The sequence below is a fragment of the Coenobita brevimanus genome, chromosome 66 (genome assembly GCF_032717465.1).
Source record: "Coenobita brevimanus isolate Jiangsu-jjx chromosome 66, ASM3271746v2, whole genome shotgun sequence".
In the NCBI taxonomy this organism is placed as follows: Eukaryota; Metazoa; Arthropoda; class Malacostraca; order Decapoda; family Coenobitidae; genus Coenobita; species Coenobita brevimanus.
The window spans coordinates 29,684,200-29,707,940 of NC_137019.1; the positions used below are offsets into that span (position 1 = coordinate 29,684,200).

General features: G+C 40.1%; 1 protein-coding gene across 1 annotated transcript in view; it reads right to left on the reverse strand.

Annotated features, from left to right (window-relative positions):
• LOC145405326 (putative inorganic phosphate cotransporter) overlaps positions 1 to 23,741 on the reverse strand; it is a 418,097-nt gene that overhangs the window by 258,684 nt on the left and 135,672 nt on the right. Inside the window, exons 5-6 of the mRNA XM_080276742.1 lie at positions 17,167 to 17,397; positions 7,122 to 7,267 (exon numbers count right to left, since the gene is read on the reverse strand). Of these exons, the coding sequence (XP_080132868.1) occupies positions 7,122 to 7,267; positions 17,167 to 17,397 (377 nt within the window). The remainder of the gene's footprint in view (positions 1 to 7,121; positions 7,268 to 17,166; positions 17,398 to 23,741) is intronic.

The following is a 23,741-nucleotide window of genomic DNA, read 5'->3' on the forward strand; positions in this document are numbered from 1 at the left end:
TATTTATATATATATATATATATATATATATATATATATATTTATTTATTTATATATTGCAAAAGGGGAAAGGGGGGGACATGGCCACATGGCCCCCCTCTCGGTACGCCAGTGATTGTTTTGTACAATTAATTGTTAAGGAAGCACATGAGTTAACTCCTCATGGAAGTGTGCCAAATACTCCCCCACCAACATAAGTGTCTAGCTCAAGTGTCATTCCCCCTAACCAATCTGGTCCTGTACGGTACCCTGCATGATACTAGTATTCCATATCTGTAGCCCAAGAATGATAGTTGTCCAGCTTGTTGGTATTTGTGGCATCTGCTCGTTCCTGTGTAAGATATAGTAATACACATGTAAGGTGTTGCCTTGAGTTTTTGTGTCCTGCTTCTCTCTTATTTGTCTAAGCTCCGGTCTAGAAAGCGAACCTAGCTACTCACTAGGTGCTCTAGGGATGGGAGGCCGACCCTAAAACACCTAGCATTACGTATATATATATATATATATATATATATATATATATATATATATATATATTGCAAAAGGGGGGGACATGGCCACATGGCCCCCCCCTCAGTATGTCAGTGATTGTTTTGTACAGTTAATTGTTAAGGAAGCTCATGAGTTAACTCCTCATGGAAGTGTGCCAAAGACTTTGGCCCGAGTCCGAGAAAGGACTTGGATTCCTAAGGGTAGGCAGGTAGTGAAGAAATATCTCAAGAATTGCATTATATGTAAGAGATATGAACAAAAACCATTTGACTACCCATGACCACCTTCTTTCCTTCATTATCAAAGAATAGGGCTAATATAAGTGGGCTCTTCATGGTAAGTGGAGTTTTTACACAGGGGCTATAACTGTTATGGGTGAGGGAACTCCCCATATGGTGTATATATGCTTATTTACATGCCTTACATGAGAGTAATCCAACTGGAAATGGCAGTAGATTTAACCCGAGGCGTCCCGTCGATGTATGGATACGTTGCAACATTTTGCATTTGCCAGTTCCGACGACGTACTGGTACATCGTGCAATTGCAAAGTTCATAATTTGCACAATTTTCAATTTTCACACATGATTTTTCGTACGTACACACGGGACACCCTCCTCTATTCCTCTACAAGATGCCAAGCAGGGACAATGCCTTACACCGCATAACCTCCCCCCCCCTGCACGCCACTGTCTCGGCAATTCACCTGTTACCAGTGACCTGGCCAATAAAGACATTCAGGTCCAGAGTGATTCCCCAATCGATGACAGTGTGGAAGACAAAGTTTACATAGCATTAGAGGAAGAAACAGTCATAACTGATGATCAGGTAATGTGGCAAAAAAAGGTCAGGTATGGTGATGAGTTAGTGAGTGAAACAATGCTTATAATGCCTATATTACTGTTTGAAAACCAATATACTCTCATACTACATATAAATTCGTACCAAGTAAATAAATAAATTAATACCGTTTATGAGTGGTGTGAAATAGTTACGCTCCCATAGAACTCGTTTTCTTTGGTGCCAGCCTGTTAGAAAACCGAAGGTAAGGAGGTACTGCTTCCTGGATCGAGTATTTTAAACCTCAGGTGAGCGATTTCTCTATGAATTTTCGATGTTTCTCACCAAAAGTGGAGGTTTTAGCCTTTTTTTTTTTTTTTTTCGAAAGAACCTCGGGACTGGGGGGTGTCAGAGGTGCGAAATAGCTCGGGACGTGACGGGTTAAGTTAAAAACATTCCTGAACGTATTTGGAACATATACTGCTATATGGTCTTGTTCTAGTAAATTTATAAGTGACAACGGAACCAATTTCTTTGGAGCATCAGTTTTAAATTTAAGTATAATGAATGACCCAAAAGTCAAGTCGACTCTGGGAATCTGTAAATGTACACGGCAGTTCATAGCTCCTAGAGCCCCATAGCAAATCAGGTTCACGGAGCAAATGATTGATATTGTGAAGAACTGCCTAAAGAAAATTTTAAATAGAACTAAGATCACTAGAGAGGAGTTAAAGATGATTAACTATTGAGCCTAAATGAAAGATATTATGGCACTCAAACTGGCAGTAACAAGTCCTTGATGAATGTAGAAGATGTGGTCTTAGTGAAAACACCAACCTCGATCACAGTGGCCACCAGCTAAGGTTGTTTCTACACATCCAGATTTGGGAGGGGTGCTGAGACTTGTCAAGATGAAATGTTGAGGACATGTCAGCATAAATACCAGCAATGAATTGGTACCCTTTGAGTTAACAGCTAGCTCAAAAATAGCGAATGGTGGAGAACAATTTGGTCAAGATGCGCGACTGAGAAGGGCCACAACACAGGGTTCTCAAGACTCTTCTTGCTAGGGGGTCATATTACATGATACAGCATATCATTTTCCGCCCGGCCCCAATCTGTGGAAACTAACCCCTCAAAAGGAGGTATCCTGTGTGTAGCAGTATATGAGCACTTTTTAATATAGTTGTCCTTGTTAAAGGCAGAAGAATTTACCTGAGAATGTACAGTGTTGGTTCAAAGTGGTTAAATAACCCAGTGATTTGCACTGTTTTTCTGGTTAATAGTCTTTATAATTGATACCTTAAACGCATGCTTCAGCTTTTATGGACAATTATTCTGTAAATACTCTACGAATTTCCAATAGTTATAGGAATATTTCACGTACATGACTGCTCATGCGTGGTATGGTGTCGAGGAAAATTTTAGTCATATATACCTTAGCATAGATAAAGGGAGTATTTGGCTTTAGTTCTCATTTAAAATTAAGATTAACTTGTTAAGTTAGACCTTCCTTGCAAATTCATGAATAAATTATTTTAATTTCAGTAACTGTAATTAAATAATATTTGACCGCTGAATCTAATGGAGGAGGAGGTGATTCAGCAATTTCGGTTCAGTTCAAGTCTGACTGGAGAACACTGGATACTGACGACACTTAAGGACGTCTGGATTTGACCCACACAACCCAACCAAGACCACAAGCCCGTTATTATCTATGAATCTGACTTATCTAGCTAGGAATCCTTTAAGATTTGGCCAAATCAAGGGAAGCTAGCTAGGATAAAGGAGGTATTTCCTTTAAGATTTGGCCAAATCAAGGGAAGCTAGTTAGGAAAAAGGAGATATTAATAGGTGAGTTAGAGTGTCAGTTTATACTCCACTCATTCAAAGAGACTCCTATTACTTTCGTTTCAACATTTGGTGTCTTTATAGAAGAATACCCTCAAAATTTCTCACAATCAGTTCCGAATGACAGTTCTGACAATGACTTCCGAATTTTCATCGTCCGATTCTCTTACCACCGCCGCTATCTGTCCACCCCCTACCACCTCCATCCCTGTCAAGCTGTCCACTCATGCAAGGAAGGAAATGAATAAAACACCGATCGAGAGGGAACTAGATGTATCATCATTGTCGTGTGGGAAGACGACACCTTAGGTTGGAAGTTACCATATGGAGAAGGACCTGCACCCAAGTGAAATATAAAAAATAAGGATAATATCTGTGTAAAGAGTAAGTGTTATTACGAAAGTAAAGACTGACATTCATTTTGTGAAGTAAGATATAAGAAAAATACGTGCAATATGAGTAAGGTAGAGGATAAGGAAAAGGATGGTACAGAAAAATAAGTTTTATGACCATAATACCCATTCAGAAATGATAGCCATTACTGCAGTTAGTTAAGGAGTTAGAAAAATAAATGCATTGCACGTACCTGTACGTAGGATGAGTGGGAAAGCTATACAAACAGACCGTAGCTATACTGGCAGTGTCATCAGGATACAGCCTTGCCATAACCCCAAAAGTGGCCTCGGAACTTCACCTACGTGATCCACAATGCATCCATCGAGACACCTCGGGACACATGCAGTGGAGAGTTGATGGAATGGTGTGTATTTTGGTCTTTTATTGGATGTTCCCATTGGTATAGTTGTTGAGATATGTTGGTTTAAAAACAAACTATTTTTGCAAATACCCCCGAGTACAATGAGCAGCAAGCCAGATTTAACTCCAGGCTTTAGTAGTAAAACCAAATCTGCTTTTTCACTAGGGTAAGCTGGTCTAGATACACGAAAAAGAAATGCAGAAGCAGAAGGTAATAACAAAGCCCAGTGAAATAAATAATATAATCTCATGCTTTCATTACTAAAGCTTTCAGCTTCTTACTGTACATGACATGCTTTCTCTTTATGTGACATGTGGCGCTTGAAGAGATTTTAGATCTGATTCACAATGTTTTCTTAGAATAACTTCTAGCACTGGACAGAAGAAAAGACTATCACTGAATAAAGCATTTTTCTAGTTAAATGATCAAGAAACTGGGTATCTGAACTTACACAGGCTAATATACTATTACGTCCCAGTCCCCACACACCACAGGCTCCAACAGCAGTAGTTCAGTATAGGAAGGATGTTGCCCAGTGAGTTGTTCTTCTATGGTCAGCCTTAAGGTGTACAGCACATAAGATCAGCTGAGGCAAAAGTACACACTGGCTTCTTAACCCCTTAACCACGGGATGTCACTTTTGTGACGCTTGGGAGCAAGGGATCATACCGCGGGGTGTCACATTTGTGATTCTGTGTTTTTTTTTAATTCGCCCGGGCTTTCAAGTGGTGGCTTGTATCATCTATCAGTACTACCAGTGTCCAGCTATACTCAGTTCTGCTAATGTCACCTGTACTCCCATCCACTGTTGACAATTTAGCCATTTTTCTCCTGTCCTTGCCTCCCCCCCTCCTTACCTCCCTCCATTACCCTCTCCTCCCACCTGAGCAGCTGCGCTGCGCTACACAAATGCTGGACGGATTTTTCCACTCATTTTATCCATTGAAATGTGCCCTTTGCCCTATTCTTATACAAAATAATATATAAAAGAAAGAGAAAAGGTAATTGATACTCCCATACATCTGTAATGGGCTAATTATCACCTGGGAACACCTCAAGTGCACTCGTTCGCTAATTTTCCCTGTTTATTTCCCCTTGAAATATGCCGTATGACCTGTTCTCATAAAAATATATATAAGAAAGGAAGGGAGAAGCCTAAGTGATATTTACATTCACCTGGAACTACCTAATTTATTATGTATTGTCTAGATTTCCTGCCAATCATTTCATAACGTATATATTAGCAGCTGTCACCATGATGACATTGGCAGCCCTTCACTGCCCCTAGGCAACTGCATTCAGTTTACTGTCATCTTTCCAGGTGAAACCACATCGGATTCGCGCCTGTCCAATTCCACCGCTTTTTAGCCCCATGCAAAGGGCCCTGTGACCTCTACCCCTACTAAACCTCGTGTGGAAAGGGGTAAAGGGCTAAGTGACTGATGTGGAACGTGAACTGGTTAATTTATCAATGATAATGATGGACAGTGACTACGATCTTTCTGGTGACTCTAAAACAGTGCAAGTGGAAATGTAAATAATGTGTAAACAGCAAGTGAAAGCAATGAATGTAAATATAACTGAACAGTGGAAAACAGTTGTATAAGTTACTGCAAGAGACAGTGCATAACATAGTGTAATTAAAATAGAAATGTAAATAATGTAAATAAAATAGAGAATGTAAATAGAAATGTAAATAAGTAGTAATGTAAGAATACGAGTATATATACTAGGAGTAATGAAAGTGAAAGTTTCACTCTAGCATGTATGAATACTAGGAGTTATGAAAGTGAAAGTGACAGATTCGTTCTCCACGCTAGTATACAGGACAAGAAAGTGAATGCTACGTATTTTACTGAAAGAGAAATTGAATGCCTTCAGTGACAATAAACTACTATTACTGAAGGAAACATGGATAAAGACTGCAGATATATATATAAGTGTTATATAGTAACAGGAATATAAAGTGTGAGTGTTTTTATGAATAATAAATGACAGAATATCAGCGGGGAACGAGCGCAAGTGGGAAACTAGTACGCGCTCGTAATTTTCATTGCTTTCACAGTTTTTTTTTTTTTTTTTAAGTATGGATTCCAAACTATTTGAAAATCACAGAATAGTGTTTCTAGTGATAATATCAGGCTGTGGTAATCATATTACGGGGTGTTGGGAAGTGTAAAGTGGAGACTTCGTTACCCAACATTAGAAGTCTCCACAAGTCCTACGGTACTCGATGAAGGCTCAACAAACAACCCAGAGAAAGCTGAATGTATGTGCCATATGCATATGTAATTATAATATTCTAGGACTAATAACTGATTTTTGGCAAATATTTTTACGAAGTCTGTCGGAGCGCGAATATCCTTGCGGGACATGCAAGGAGCGCCAGAACAACCCCGCGGTTTAGGAGTTAAAGTTCAGTCTTTATTTTCCAAATATTTCCACTTAATGCTTTTCCAATTTCACTGTTCTCACAAGCACTGGAGCTATGCACACTTTACTAACTGTTATGACAATGCTTAACAGCACTTCACAGTTATTACACTTAATGCTTGACACTTCACTGTTATTACAAGTTCTGTTGATTGCAAACCACAATAAGCACTTCACTGTTTTCACAAGTACCAAAAATATACAATCTTCACCATAACCGACTGCACTTCACTCAAACTGAACTGAAACCCAACTGAACTCCAAACCGAGTGACTAACTAACTAATCTCTTCCCCGTCCTTATATAAACTTGCATTGTTCAAGAAATGTCTACACTTTACGAGTATACTCTCGACGGGTAACAGTTGCCAATTCAGAGCCAACCAAAACACGCTAGAGTTGTCTCACATACATAACACTCTAAGATCATTAACCATACGAACTTAAACTCCATAATTTGACAAGCAATCACTTAAACAAAACATTATAGAGAAAAAGAGCACAAAAATTAATGTACAACTTACGACACAACTAAGCTCTCAAACAGCAACCAAACTGGCAACTCTGATAACTCGTACAGGAACTTACGGTACGAGAAACGTCTCGAAGGTACGAGAGTACCTAACTGGCAAATCCCCCTTCATAACAATACTTCTCTTGACGAATTACATAATGAAAAGATATGTTATTTCATTTTTAGATACAATATGCAGACAAAACTACTCAGCTTGCCGTCACACAGCTGCTCAAGGTCAACAGTAGAATCTCTTATGCCTAATAACATAAATCATTGACATTTGAAATACTAACATTGCTGAAGTCGAAGTGTTGGATGTTGCTGAAGTACGTCGGCAGCTCGGTGAGGAAGGTATAGGAGACGAAACTGAAGCCAAGGGACATTACCAACAGACACAAGAACGGTGGAGAAGTGAAGATCTCTCTAAATGGCAGTGGCACTGTCTGTAAAGAGGTTAAAACGTACACTTTAAGTATGAACAGCTGGCAGTAGCAGTGTTTGAAAAAGGGTTAAAAATTTCACTTGAAATACGAAGGAGGAATAGTGGATTCTTTTCGAAAGTAGCTTTGATTGTGAAAGTGGTAAACTTTGCATTTGAAGTAATAAAGACAGTGGATAACCTCATCTTAAACGAAGTTTCATTTACTTCATGCTGTAAATATTTTCCATTGAACTATTGAATGCATCATATGCATAAAAACAATAACTCATTAACAATATACGAGTGTATATATTGAATCTTTCTCATTAATCAACATATTCGTTGTCGTTTGCTTAGAATGGATGTAAAGAGAAGGCTGTATGAGGGTGTTGTGGTACCGACTGCGTTATATGGGGCTGAAACATGGAATATGGGTGTAGCAGAGAGGAAAAGTTTGAATGTAATGGAGATCAGGTGTCTGAGGAGTATGTGTGGAGTGACGCGTATGGATCAAGTGAGAAATGAAGTGTGAAAGAGAACTGGAGTTGTTCGGGAGATGGCTGATCGAGTTGAGCAGAGGGTGTTGCAATGGTTTGGGCATATGGAGAGAATGGATAATGAGCGATTGACGAAAAAGATAACTAGATCTGATGTGCGAGGTGTTGCGAGATGGATGTTGTTGAGCAAGGAAGAGTGGCTGTGAGTGGTCGAAATAAATGGAGAGAAATTGTGAATGAATAAATGATGATGCAGCCCTGAGGGGATCTCCTACATTTGGTTTGATCAGCTGATCCGGTCAGGTGCGGGTAAGGGGATGGGTTTATTATGATGTGGCAGGGGTAAACTAGCTCTGCTGTCGGGCCCTGCTGCGGATGTCACTGATTGCGCTGCGCAGTTGACCCTCGCGCGGTGTGGTGTGGTGAGGATCTGTCCCTTCTCCCCTTTGGGGCTAAGATACGAATGAATGTGTTTTGAGTGGATGAGTAAATTGGGAGTGTGTTGTCCTGTCTCGGCTACCTCCCTTTCCTTGGGGGAAGCAGCCTAGGTATATAGATATTGATAGATAGATTATTCCGACGCTTGAGGAGGAGAGAATACTACCAAAATATTCCTTGGGGGTTGTAGGGGCTATTGCAAAGAATGAAGTGGAAATTTCCTTATTCACCAAGGAACTACCCAGAAAAAAAGCGAAAAGACAACATGGCTCGGATCTAGATCCCTTTCCCGTTCAGTGCCCAGTAATACCAAAGCCCCACTGTTCGGTTCAAGAAGACAAGCACAACATTTTGGGTGATAAATAAAGGCGTGTTATCACCAAGAAAGTTACAACTGCGTTAGCCCAATTAGGTGAAGAGTGATATGAACAAAGTAAGGAATATTGCAATGATGGTGATTATGAGTGAGAAAGCGCAGCGAGCAAGAAAAATGAAGATATTTATTATACGTTCAGCTGAGAAACTAGCGATCCAACATGACACTGCCCGACCATGGTGATTTTCAGAGGCTAATAAGTTTTCTCCTATGCGAGAAAGAGATTCTTTCAGCAACTAGTTGGTATTTACACATGAGACCAATGAAACTCCATAGAATCCCAGGTTTCCAAGGGAATGTATCGAGGGCTTCAATTGACATCTTCCATGGTAATGATGAATTTAAAAAGATTTTCTTTTGTAACACTTTTCTTGCATGAATTCTAACACTTAAATATCGGATATTACGCTCATAATTTTATATGAACGCTTTTTCCATGTTTAATGGATGAAATCCACAAGGGTAATCGACCCATTTCTGGGTTTTATGATTCATTCAATAACAAAGCGTTTACCAATGCAGTACATTGATACAGCAAGTCGGGAGCAGAGAATGGAATATTGCCTGTGAGATAAATGCTACGGCGCCTCGCTATATACACATCCAGTGCCTGGAATACGTATGCATTGTCAAAAACACATGCCAGCTCCTTTTGCAGGTGTGCACTGAACCACTGTATCCCGAAACATTCTCGATGATTACTATGGACACCACTGAACGAAAAACTCTTGATTTAAATTCTGGACAAACAAACTTGGCAGCTCCAACTCTGTTATATGAGATGTTGGAGTGACCAGTACTTACTCAAATCAGGTTTTATATTGTGGTTTATCCGTTTTGCTATTGCTGTTGTTGTCGTTCATCACATATTGTTTTTCACATGAGTGTGTGTGTGTGTGTGTGTGTGTGTGTGTGTGTGTGTGTGTGTGTGAGAAAAAAAAAGTGAGAAAGTAAATTTTTTAGCTCATTTTTTTTTTTTTCTGTAATTCTTCAACTACCTCACTAGAAATGTTGAAAAATTACACCAAAATGAAACTATGATGATAGCGTATGTACAAATGCCTGCTCGCTCGTCACGCGCTGACAAAGCACATTTTACTGGTCTAGGATGATGGTGTAGCTGGAGGTGAGATTTGCGGTCATTCACAGGATAAGTATAGGGTTTGCTGGGCACATAAATAATATACTGTAGTATTCGTGCAGGAGAGAGAGAGAGAGAGAGAGAGAGAGAGAGAGAGAGAGACAGACAGACAGAGATAGAGACAGACAGACAGAAAGACAGAGAAGGAAGGAAGAAATAATGAAGAATTAGCACCAAGTCACACACACACACACACACACACACACACACACACACACACACACACACACACACACACACACACACACACACTGACCAATTAGCCTTATGTCATTTATATACAAATGATTCATAAAGACCATCAATATAATTTCAGACGTGCTAGAGTCCAGTCCCACCATGGAACAAGAAGTATTTCGAAGTGAATTCCCTGCCGTTGACCACATACATACAATAAAACAAACAACTGAGAAGACAAATGAATACAGAAAACCTTTGTGTATGGCGTTCATTGATGATGAAAAAGCTTTTGACTCATTAGAAACAACATCAGTATTAAGAGTAATTCGTAGACAGTGTGTTGCAGAAATCTACTGTCAAGTATTGGAAGACATTCGAGTGTAGAGATGGAAAGGCGATCATTAAGCTCCCAACCGATGTTGAAAAAAACAAACAAAAACGGTGTAACACAGGCCGATACTATCTCAACAAAGTTGTTTACAACATGCTTAGAAGAAATATTTAGGAAGCTTAACTGGGGTAATAAAGGGATTACAATAGGTGATGAATATCCAAGTAACTTCTGGTTCGCAGATGACAGTGTTTATTCAGTGAATCAAGTGAACAACTACAACAGTTGTTAGATTTCAGGAGAGAAAGCCTTTGAGTAGGAATGAAGATGAATAACAAAATGACAAAAGGGATGTTCCATAACCAAGGTCAAATTGAGGAAATAAAAAGCTGAAGTGAATTTTTAGAATTAGTTGATGACTTGTATACTTAGGACGACTTGTACAGACTTACTCGTCATTCAGACTTGAAACAAGTAGACATATAAAGGTGGACTGGATGCATTTAGTAGACAAGGTAACAGAAGAAAGGGCATTCTACCACTTTTTTTTTTTTTTTTTTTTTTTTTTTTTTAGTGCCCTAAATAATCAATGCATTCTCCCCGTAATGACTTACGGAACAGAGACATGGAGAACGGCCAAACCATGGGAACGAAAGTTAGCAAGTGCTCTATGAGGTACGGAATGATCAGCATACTGAATCACTTTAAGTAACAGGAAAGAATAAACTTTGATTAGGAACTGACTGAAGTGGGCAATATAATCCTATCAATAAAAAACAAGAACTGGCAGTAAGCAAGCTATATTTGTAGAAAACACGACAGATGGACAAGAACAGCAACAGTCTAGGTAATAGTCGATTCCAGAAGACAAACGCAAAACTAGCAAGTAGGTGGTGTAATGAAAATATCCTTAAGGAGGTACAGGGACTCGGACAAAATACAAAGAGCAAGCGATGAACATGAAGACAGAAAATTCTTTAGTGATCTTAGGGTTCTGGAATGGAAAGAAATAGCTCAAGACCAGGATAACTGGAAACTTTTGGGAGAGGCCTGTGTCCTTCACTGGAATATTACAGGCCAATAATTATACTCTCTCTCTCTCTCTCTCTCTCTCTCTCTCTCTCTCTCTCTCTCTCTCTCTCTCTCTCTCTCTCTCTCTCTATAAAAAAATATATCTAAATCTATCTATATATATATATATATATATATATATATATATATATATATATATATATATAGTTCAGTGGTTCTTAACCTTTTTTCTTGGCGACCCAAAATCCATAAGATGGTCTATATGGCGACCCAAACCCTCGTAAACTTACTCTGCACCAGAAATGAAACAAACATATGTGTCATATCATGTAACTAAAACCAAAGTAATATTTCAATATTTTATTGATGTCATAATAAATAAATTTCATTTTTATTATATGTACTTCCTAAGAACTAAAATATCAACACATTTTGGCAGGAAAAAAATAAGTCGAAGATCAGAAAATCAAAATAAGTCATTCATGTTCATGATACACCTATCTACTCTGACCATTAAGGAGAGAGTCACTATTTTGGATGTTGTCTGAGACATAAAGTACTATAATCAGTGAGATCCCTGGCACTGAAAAAGTTTCAATCAGCTTCTCAAACCGGGGTGATTTAGATGACAGACTGCATCTTAGGTCATGCTCTGGTTGTAGACGGTTTTTGTACTTTGTGAGTGCAGAAAATCCTGCCTCACACAGATGAGTTGTAGCAAAGGGAAGGAGTGCTTTCAGGGCATCACCTCCAAGAATTTTCTTTTCTTTGTAAACTCTGATTCAGAATGAGCTCAGTGATTCGTTTTGTTTCCTGAAATCATAACGAAGTGTTTCATCATTCTGAACCTCGATGAGCTGCTCCTGGAGGTAGCTGATGTTCGAAATCTCGTCAGGTAAGTCCTCAGCTTCAATGCTGAAGGGATTTCTTACCCAGGCATATTTCATCATATTCTCAGGAATGTAGTGAAAAACTCTTCGATTAGTCTGGAGATATGTTCCACAATGATGCTTTGGACCTGGGTTGAGAGAAAATTTTTCGTCTTCCAGAAATTCACTCAAAGATGGAACGACACAGTCTTCCCAGTCTCAGTTTTACTCTTCCACAGCTTCAGTTTCCCCTTGAATGCAGTTACCTTCTCTGACAGCCCAACTAATGTCTGATCGTGACCTTCCATTGAAATGTTCAAGGCGTTAATCTCAGCAAAGATATCTGCAAGATAAGCCATTTGCATCACCTACTTTGAATCAGAGAACCTTTTGGGCCAGGGAATGATTCTTTTTTGCTAGAAATATCTCAGTCTCGTTCCGCATTTCAGGCAACCGTTGGAGCATCCTTCCTAGTGACAGCCACCTAACCTCAGAGTGGTTCTGAACCAAAAGCAAAACACATGCGACTGATGATCCTGGAGGGCACAGCCCTAGATTAATGAAACTGACTACCTGGATGACTTCCTGCATCACTTTCTGTAACTCAGGTGACAACCCCTGAGAAGTAAGATTCTCACGGTGAAGGAGACAGTGAACAATCAGCACGAATGGATTTTCTTCTTTAACTCTAGCAGTGAAGCCATGACGTACTCACAGCATTGCTGGTGAACAGTCACAACAGACATAAAACACTGATTCCACTGAAGCTCTTCTTCCTTGAAGAATGAGTCCACAGTACTGAAAATATCTTCTCTGGTTGTGGTTGTGTAATGGCCGACAGAACAGAAATTCCTCTTCCATGTCTTCTGGACCTCGGTACCGTACATAAGCCATGAGCTGGGCATCATTACTCCGAAATGAAAACGGTTAAGTTTCTTATCTATCTATTGCCAGACGCCTCAATCCCGTTTGGGGTGGCCACAAACAAATCGCCTCCAAGTCGCCCTGTCCCCCGCCATTTCACTGCCCTGCTCCCAACTCACACCCCCCTCTCTCATATACCTCTCCACCCCATCCCTCCATCTCATCCTCGGCCTCCCCCTCTCTCTTCCCCCCTCCACCTCACTCACATACACTCTCTTCGTCAGTCTTTCACCCTCCATCCTCTCCACATGGCAAAACCACCTCAGTGTGTTCCTCATAACGCTTCCTATCACATCCACATCCACACCACAACGCTCCTTTATATCCTCATTCGTCAGCCTGTCTCTCCACGTGACTCCACAGGCTCCTCTTAAATAACTCATTTCCACTGCTCTCACTCTTGACTTGTGTCCTTCCAACAATGTCCAAGCTTCACTTCCGTACGTTAGAGTTGGTATCACAATACTGTCATGTAGTAACTTTTTCACTTCCATGCTCACTTCCCTGTTACTTATCACTGCTTTCAAAGAACCAGCAACCTTTCTTCCCTGCTGTACCCTTTCACGCACTTCACCCTCCAAACCTCCATCCTTATTCATCACACTACCCAAGTACTTAAACGTACTCACATTTTCCAATTCCTCACCATCCAACTTCGCTGTACATTCACTAACTTCACCTCTCTCAAAGACCATCACTTTACTCTTCCCTACATTCACCTTTAGATTCCGTTTCTTACACTCTCTCTCAAACTCATCCACCAAGCCCTGCAGCTCCCCTTCGTCCTCACTCAACAACACAGTATCATCTGTAAACAACAGTACAGGGAGTTTCCAAACACTATCCTCTCTCACCAGGGCCACTCCAACATCCACTACCCTACCTTGTACCTCTTTTATTACCCCATCCATGTACAGATTGAACAACCATGGAGACATGACACATCCCTGTTTCAAACCAACTTTCAAAGAGAAAAATTCACTTAGTTCACCATCCACACGCACTGCAGCCTTCGCACCATCGTAAATACTCTTCACAGCATTCAACAACTTCCCATCTACTCCATATATTCTTAACACTTTCCACAATCCTTGTCTATCCACCCTGTCATATGCTTTCTCCAAATCCATGAAAGCCACATACAACTTCTTTCCCTTCTCTAGAAACTTTTCCACTAAAGATCTAAGAATGAATATCTGATCTACACAACATCTTCCCTTCCTAAAGCCTCCCTGTTCTTCTCCAACTAATTTCTCTGTTCTTTCTCTAACTCTGTCTATAAGTATCCTACCATACACTTTTCCTATTATACTAAGAAGACAAATGCCCCTATGATTACCACACACTTCTTTTTCCCCTTTTCCTTTGTACAAGGGAATAATTATACCTGACTTCCAATCCTCCGGGACTCTACCTTCCTCCCAGGCCAATCTGCACATCTTCCACATCCATTCTACTACTATCTCTCCCCCATGCTTCAGCATTTCACCACACACTCCATCAATTCCTGGGGTTTCCCCGATTTAACTTTCTTCATTGCTTCCACAACTTCTCTCCTACTGATTTCTTCCTGTCTTCTCACCTCCCTCCTTCTCCCAGCCATTCCCCAGCCACTTATACTCGCATTACTTCCATCCTCTACGTTCAACAATTCCTTAAAGTGTACTCTCCATCTGCTCACTTTTTCTCCCTTCTCCACTAGTAATCTACCATTTTTATATTTCACTCCCCTGCTGACTTCACTTCCACCCTGTCTTACTCTTTTCACTTCTCTCCAGAACATTTTCTTACAGTCCCTCCACTTTACACTCAAATTCCTTCCAAATTCCTCATCCACTCTCTTCTTACTCTCTCTTACTAATCCTTTCACCTCTCTCTTTCTTTCCACATATAACTCTCTCTTCCACCTCTCAACTTCTTTCACGCCCCTATTTCTCATCCATTCATTGTATGCTTTCTTCTTTTGTGCCACAGCCTGTTTCACCTCTTCAGTCCACCACGCTGTTCCTTGCATCCCCCTCCGTCTTCTCTTCCTTCCACACACCACATCACATGCTGCACATATTTCTTCTGTAAATATCTTAGACACACCTTCCACGTCTCCCATCTGCTCCAATTCATATTTGCCCAATCGTTCCTCCACTTCTCTCTTATACTCTGCCTTTTTCTCATCCTCTTGTAACCTTTCCACTCTCCTTGCAACTACTCCTTCCTCTCGTCTTTCCCTTCTTCTATTCCTCCATCTTACTTGCATTCTAATTCTGGCCACCACCAAGTAGTGGTCAGAAAGTCCACTCCCCCAACCTCTATACACTCTTGCATCCTTTACACATCTTCGCATCCTTTCATCCACACACACATAATCAATCATTGCCTTCCTTTCATTCAGTTCACCACCCACCCTTCTCATCACTCGCCATGTATACCTGTGGATCATTTTATGCCTGAAGAGGGTACTGGCAATCACCAACCCCTTCCCAGCACAAATGTCCACTAACGCACTCCCATTCTCATCTATCTCAGCAGGCACACCCCACTCACCAACTATTCCATCCACCTTCACATTCCCAACTTTACCATTCATATCACCAATCAAAAACACTCTCTCATTTCTTCCAAACTTTTCCATGCACACTTCCACATTTGTCCAGAACTCTTCTCTCACTCTTCTAGCACGATCTTGCGTTGGTGCATACACACACACAATCGCCCACATTTGTATTCCAACTTTCAACTTTACCCACACAATCCTTGACCCAACTGATCCATACTGTCTTATGCTCTTCTTCCATCTTTTACTCACAACTATACACACTCCTTCCTTTGCCCTCTCATTCTCATCTACTCCTGCACATATACCCCATCCATACTCCCATTCTCTCACACTTTCTCCTCCCCATTTTGTTTCAGTCATTCCACATACATCCACTTTCGCACCCTCAAGCACCTGGACAATCTCTCTCTCTTTCACCTCATCATTCGCTCCTCTTACATTCCATGTAGCCATTACCAAGTCCTTTGTCCGGTCCTGGGTCGTCATCGTTTGGTCAGTCCTTGTCCGAGGCTTCTTGTTTGTTTTTTTAGTTAGTTGTTTTCCGGGGAGGGGCACTAACCCTCCGCCAACCCTTTTAGTCGCCTTTTACGACAAGCAGGGATACTGGGGGAGTATTCTTGAAAACCCCCTTACTCCCAGTTGTGTGCATGGTAATAATCTTTTTTTAAGCCAAATGCAATCGCCTACTGTAGGAAAGAGAGAGAGAGAGAGAGAGAGAGAGAGAGAGAGAGAGAGAGAGAGAGAGAGAGAGAGAGAGAGAGAGAGAATGTAAAGTGTGAAGTATCGACAAGTACGGTATTATGTTAAAAAGTAATAGTATACAACATTAATAATATCAGTAATATATTTGTCTCTTGGCGACCCACTCCAAATGGCTTGGCGACCCAAATTTGGGTCGCGACCCATAGGTTAAGAACCACTGATACAGATAGATAGATAGATAGATATAGATATATTTATTATAATTAGTTTTCTCATGCACTTTTTATGTTTAAACATCTCGTAGAAATTGAATGGATATGCTGAGGAAATCAGTTATATAATCAGTTTACAATAAGTGGCTTAGCAATAACAATACGCCCCACCTTAATAACCTAGTCGATCATTACTATCATTTCCTGTTCAGCTTTCTACCCACTGCTGACAGTGATCACTTAATTGCTATGCAGCTGTAGTGTAAACCATTATTACCTTTCAGGATAATACAATATAAAGTACAGAAAATTGAGGTTTCCAGTATTCTTAGTAGACTGCAACACACACACACACACACACACACACACACACACACACACACACACACACACACACACACACACACACACACACACACACACACACACACACACACACACACACACACACACACACACACACACACACACACACACACACACACACACACACACACACACACACACACACACACACACACACTAAAATATTTCGTTTTGAATACAGAAGACTTAAAAGAGCATAATGAATTACCAGAGAGCCATATGCAGGCAGCAGACTGCAGGCTGTACATCCCTGTCCTGTTTTAGAGCACCATAATATTGCCCGACACATCTTAACATACCTTACGATGGCTGACGTATGTACGGTGGGTGATGATGTAGGTGAGTTCTTCGGAAGTAATGGATGGGTGCTGCTCTGGAAGATTGTGAGTCACCAGAAACCACGGCAGTCCCCACACTACACCCAACCCGCCAAAAACGTAGAACACAGACGGCCATCCGCCCAAAAAGTCAGTGTTGCATAGCCACCCTCCCAGAGACATGGCCAATATTGTGCCGAGGGATTTTCCTGAGGAATATAAGGATTGTCTGTATTCAGCTGGCCTTGATGTAGTTTGTGTTTGTAGAAGAAATGAAAAACACCTTGAGACTTTATTATGCGTTATAATACCAACAGTAACTAAGAGAGCACTCAGCAGAATGGAGATCTACATATGTCGACCCTGTAGGAATCCATCAAGTAATCATTGTCTATAACGATGGAGCTGACATGCATAACACTGATATTTCACTTTATCTGAAAATATGACTATCTAAATGTACGTAAACTTCGTCCTTGGATAACAAGAACATTACGATATACTTTCTTAATGGTTCACCCAATGTTAATAAGATAGATAGGGAGGTATGTACAGTAGGTAGCCAGGTAGATAGGTGAAAACAAGTGTCGATAATGTGCATGATGTGGAGAATCATTGCTACCAGTATAAAGTCGTGATGCGTCAGATAGCTCGTTGTGGAGGTTTATCTTCAGGTAGGTGCTGCTCTGTCTCCCTTGCCCCTCTGTCTTATTTTGTATTGTAAGTGGAGGTGACATATAGACACTCTTAGGTTACGGGGTTTATTGTGACACAATTATTTCGTGGTGTGATGGACAAAGTGATGGATCCATATATTGTCAGCGTGATGGCAAACCTTCTACGCTATCCTATCTCCTAAGCATCTTTCTGTCTTCTCTCGTTCTCTTTGGCTCTCCCTGACTATCCCCCTGACTATCCCCTCTTATTTCTAGGAATATATACTGCTCGGTGTGTAATGTCTGGTACTTTTCCTGTCACAAGGGCTAACCAGCTTTCGGCAGTTACACCTATGTGTTTGCTGCATAATAAAATTCTCGAATGTATGGGAAATGTTATGTCTTTTGCATTCTGGTCAGAGGATATGTATATCTCCTTCCAGACACTAGACATTCCATCTTGTGCAGGTGGTACATATTGTGCCATGATAGATACTAATCCCTATATTATTACATGGCTATAATTATTTCGTGACATTAATTCCTATATATCACTCGGTCACGCCAAATCGTTGTCCATACTACCTATCTTGATATTATAATCTATACCGTATACAGAAATATGTTACAGTGCTCTTGATCTACTTGTCAAATAATCAATTAATTGTAAATACAAGATTGTAAAACTGAATATTGTAAAATAATTGTAGGAGCATTGTAGTGACAAAACTCCAGGCCCAGATGGAATTCCGCCAATTGTTTTGAAAAAATGTTCGCCAGAACTTGCCTCTATTTTTGGTAAATTACTCAGACTATGCATACGTACTTCTTCATTCCCTGATTCATGGAAAGAAGCCAACATCCACCCAATTCCAAAGAAAGGAAGTTCCTCTGACCCCTCTGATTACAGACCAATAGCAGTCACATCTTCTCTTGGTAAGATTTTTGAAACTGTAATTAATATGCATATAGTTAAACATCTTGAATCCAACAACTTAATTAGTGATAGACAATATGGTTTTTGCCAAGAAAGATCCACCATTGACATACTCAATCTCCTGACTCATACCATCAATCACTCAGTTGACCTACATGGAGAAACTCACGCAGTAGCCCTGCATATTTCTAAAGCTTTCGACAGAGTGTGGCACCGCTCCCTGTTGTCCAAACTCCCTTGCTGTGGACTAAACTCTTTTCTTCCTTTGATTTCCTTTTATCTCAGCAACAGAATAATACGAGTAAAAGTAGATGATGTATACTCCAATTTCCACTCAGTTAATGCTGGCGTGCCGCAGGGGTCAGTTCTGGCACCAACCCTGTTCCTGGTTCACCCACAATCCCATCCATTCATATGCAGATGACTCAATACTTCATAGTTCACTCACACTCAGGCATCCATTTACAAAGTCTGATACCTCTAACTCTCAACTCAGTACAGCCATTTCTTTAAATCAAGACTTATCCACGATCAGTGAATGGGGACAAAATAACCTTGTCTCATTTAATGCTAGGAAAACTAAATATATACAATTTACTAATAGACAGGTATTGCCAAAATCGTATTTTACCTTCAGTGCTACAAATATTCCCATTTCCAAACGTATTGAAATACTCAGCGTCTCGCTTAACAATGCCCTTAGCTGGACCTCTCATGTCAGATCACTTGCTAAAACCGCCTCAGAGAAACTTGGATTATTGTACAGAGTCCGTAACTTCTTCACTGACGAGCAGTTAGCTATATTTTATAAGAGTCATGTGCACTCTCAGCTTGAATATTGCTCACCCTTGTGGAATGGATGTGGAGAGGTTGCATTAAAACAACTGGACAAAATTCAGAACAAAGCTCTTAGAATTATTAATAACTCTGCTATTACTAATAAACTACCTCCTCTACAAGTAAGAAGGAATGTTGCATCCCTTGCGTTATTATACAGATATTTTTATAGCAAATGCTCAGACGAAGTTGCGTCCATTGTGCCACCTCTCCATGCCTTCCATCGTGCTACACGGGCGCTCATGACTGAAATGTCACTCAGCCATACTGCAGAACATCTACCTATCAGAATTCTTTCATTCCCCGAACTGCATCTCTCTAGAACTCGCTTCCCCAGGGTTGTTTCCCCTCCAAACTTCAATCTACAGCTGTTCAAGTCTAACTGGTACAGATATTTTATGAACAGAGGACACCAGTAATCTGGAGCATGGATGTTTTCCCCTCCTCTGTTCTGTTATAAAAAAAAAACATAGTTATAACATATAGATAGATAGATAGATATCCCATTGGAGCCCAGTGTCAGCAGTATTGGACAGAACTGGGAATTTTCAAACCTTAATAAAGTAGGGAACCCCCGGTAGGGACCTACGAGCTTAGCAACTATTAGCCGACAGGCGGAGGGCGGTACGCTTAGGACCCTCCCGGAACAGTGCCTCGCCCAGCAACTCTTGGATCCAATGGGATATATACAATATATATATATATATATATATATATATATATATATATATATATATATATATATATATATATATATATATATATATATATATATACCATTGGAGCCCGGTGTCCGGAATATTGGACAACACTGGGATTTTTCAAGTCTTCCTAAAGTAGGGAACCCCCGGGTAGGGACCTATGAGCTTCGCGACTATGAGCCGATAGGCGGAGGATGGTACGCTTAGCACCCACCCGGCGCCATGCCTCGCCCAGCACTCCTGGGTTCCAATGGGATATATATATATATATATATATATATATATATATATATATATATATATATATATATATATATATATATATATATATATATGGATGAGTTTGGGAGAGTGTGTAAGAAACGGAATCTAAAGGTGAATGTAGGGAAGAGTAAAGTGATGGTCTTTGAGAGAGGTGAAGTCAATGAATGTACAGCGAGGTTGGATGATGAGGAATTGGAAAATGTGAGTACGTTTAAGTACTTGGGTAGTGTGATGAGTAAGGATGGAGGTTTGGAGGGTGAAGTGCGTGAAAGGGTACAGCAGGGAAGAAAGGTTGCTGGTTCTTTGAAAGCAGTGATAAGAAACAGGGAAGTGAGCATGGAAGTGAAAAAGTTACTATATGACAGTATTGTGATACCAACTCTAACGTATGGAAGTGAAGCTTGGACGTTGTTGGAAGGACACAAGTCAAGAGTGAGAGCAGTGGAAATGAGTTATTTAAGAGGAGCTGTGAAGTCACATGGAGAGACAGGCTGACGAATGAGGATATAAAGGAGCGTTGTGGTGTGGATGTGGATGTGATAGGAAGCGTTATGAGGAACACACTGAGGTGGTTTGGCCATGTGGAGAGGATGGAGGGTGAAAGACTGACGAAGAGAGTGTATGTGAGTGGGGTGGAGGGGGGAAGAGGGAGGGGGAGGCCGAGGATGAGAGGGCGGGATGGGGTGAAGAGGTATATGAGAGAGGGGGGTGTGAGTTGGGAGCAGGGCAGTGAAATGGCGGGGGACAACTTGGAAGCAATTTGTTTGTGGCTACCCCAAACGGGATTGAGGCGTCTGGCAATATATATATATATATATATATATATATATATATATATATATATATATATATATATATATATATATATATATATATATATATATATATATATATATATATATATATATATATATATATATATATATATTCAGTATTTACAATATTTACATTTATTCGGTCTTATTTGTTAGACATGGCCCTTGAAAACTAATTCCAAGTTTGCAGTCCTAGCTTGCATTCTGCGCATAGCCAATATAGTAAATATAACAGAAAATTATAAGGATAACTGAAGCTGGGCTGTAACATACTATGGACTGAACATTATCCTACTATATTCCTCCCAAAGCTGCATTGTTTGGTTTATCAGTTGCATGGTTTAAAACTTGGGTGAGGTCAACTTCATGGGTGTACTTATATTTAAATTCATCTTAGGGAATGGTTGGAAGTACTTACGTGTGGTTGAGGATAGCGTAGTGGTACTTAATTGGTAAGGTGTACCATGAAGGTGTTAGTACTGCACAGTGATCGAGTAATATGTGTAAACCATATGCTAATGTATGGGCTGGAGGTGTGTCTGGGCAAGTCAGAAAAACTGATGCACTTTTAATTAAATAGAATAACTGTGAATGTCCAATGCACTGATGATGGATGAGTTTATCTGGGGCAGTTGTGAAGTTGCAGTGATGATGGATGTTGTGATTCTTTATGGCAGCCATTTCACAAGGGACTGTCTCAGCTGGTTGAAACATGAAGATGTATACATGACAAAGATGCAATGCACATAATGATGTGCGACATATATGTTCAATTGTTGTTTCATTAGCAAAACCGATAATGTCCTGTTTCTGGGAGACGATGATAACTTCAGTTTTGGTGTTGATGATGACTACTATGTTATCTTTTTTGGAGGAAAAATGGTATATTTGATAGACTATGCAAAAATAATCTATTATGAATTGTACATGAAGCACTATTGATGTTGATGTGAGTGTCGCTTCTTAGTATGGATAATAAAACATCAGATTCCTTTCCTCAAATACCGGCTTCAAAGCATGCTTATATATGCCTTGACTAATTATTTTACGCAGATTGTGAATGGAAATAATTAAATGGTGATCCTTCCATTACAAGCATTAGGAATTTCTTTCATGAAGGTTTGATAATGAGCTCTAGCATCGTCTAACTGAAGCATTATTATGTCAATATGATCCATGATCACTGAGAGGTGATGGAAAAGTGAATTTTTTCCTTATAATGCACTTACTTTCTCCAGTTTCTTGAGTTAATTCACTATCTTTCATAGGTTCTTTACCATCGTTATCGTTACACTGTTCTGGGTATCATCTAGCTTATGTTGACATGAGAGAATTTGTGCAGTTTTGGTAAATTTATTTATTTCTTCAAGATAATTTTCTGAAGCCAATCCAAAAATTTTACCTAGAATTGCTCCACCTTGATTGGACAAACCATGTTTGTTACGTGTATTTATGATGTTTATTTCCATAATTGTGTCACTCCCACGTGATGGGATGTCCAGGATCACGATGAGCATAATGTACTTAGCCTGTTCTAACTTCCAGTCTGCTAACTTAATTATTTCAGTCACTTCTTGCATATGATTCTGAGGAAGAGCTTCTAATTACTGCATCTAAAGTCCTAAGTGGCCCAGCTATGTTCTCCAGCTAACTTAATTATTTCAGTCACTTCTTGCATATGATTCCGAGGAAGAGCTTCTAATTATTGCATCTAAAGTCCTAAGTGGCCCAGCTATGTTCTCCAGCATGACTCGTAGGTTGTACAGTACAGTACATCCAAACTAATTTCATTACTCACTATGTCTTGCGCAATAGCTGTGGAAGCTGTTGGTGCGATAAGGCAACCTTGTCATACCACATGTTAAGGGTGTAGTTAACCCGTCACGTCCCGACCGATTTCCCCCCTCCGATACCCCGCAATCCCGAGCTGTTTTGAAAAAAAAAAAAAAAAAAAAAAAAATCTGGGGCTAAAACCTTCGCTTTTGTTGAGAAACAAAGGAAAATCACCAAGAAAGGGCTTACTGGGGAGCATAAGTGGTCAGACCAGGTGAGCCTCCCCTCTGTCATTGACGTGTCAGGCTCTCACCTTTTCTATGGTAGGTAATTTTGGGAGAAAGAGCAAAGAGCACGTCTACATTTATTGATTTGGAGCTAATAAACAATGACATCAACAATATAGTGGTTTTCAATGAGATTTATAGGAAAAATAAGCATTGTTTCATCACGCGAGCATAGTGGTTTTGGTCACATTGGTTACACGCTAGTTGCAATGTTCTTGTTTCAGTAAACATATCATCTTTTCTACTTGCATAATACTGTTTCAAGGGCATTTTACCATTTTTT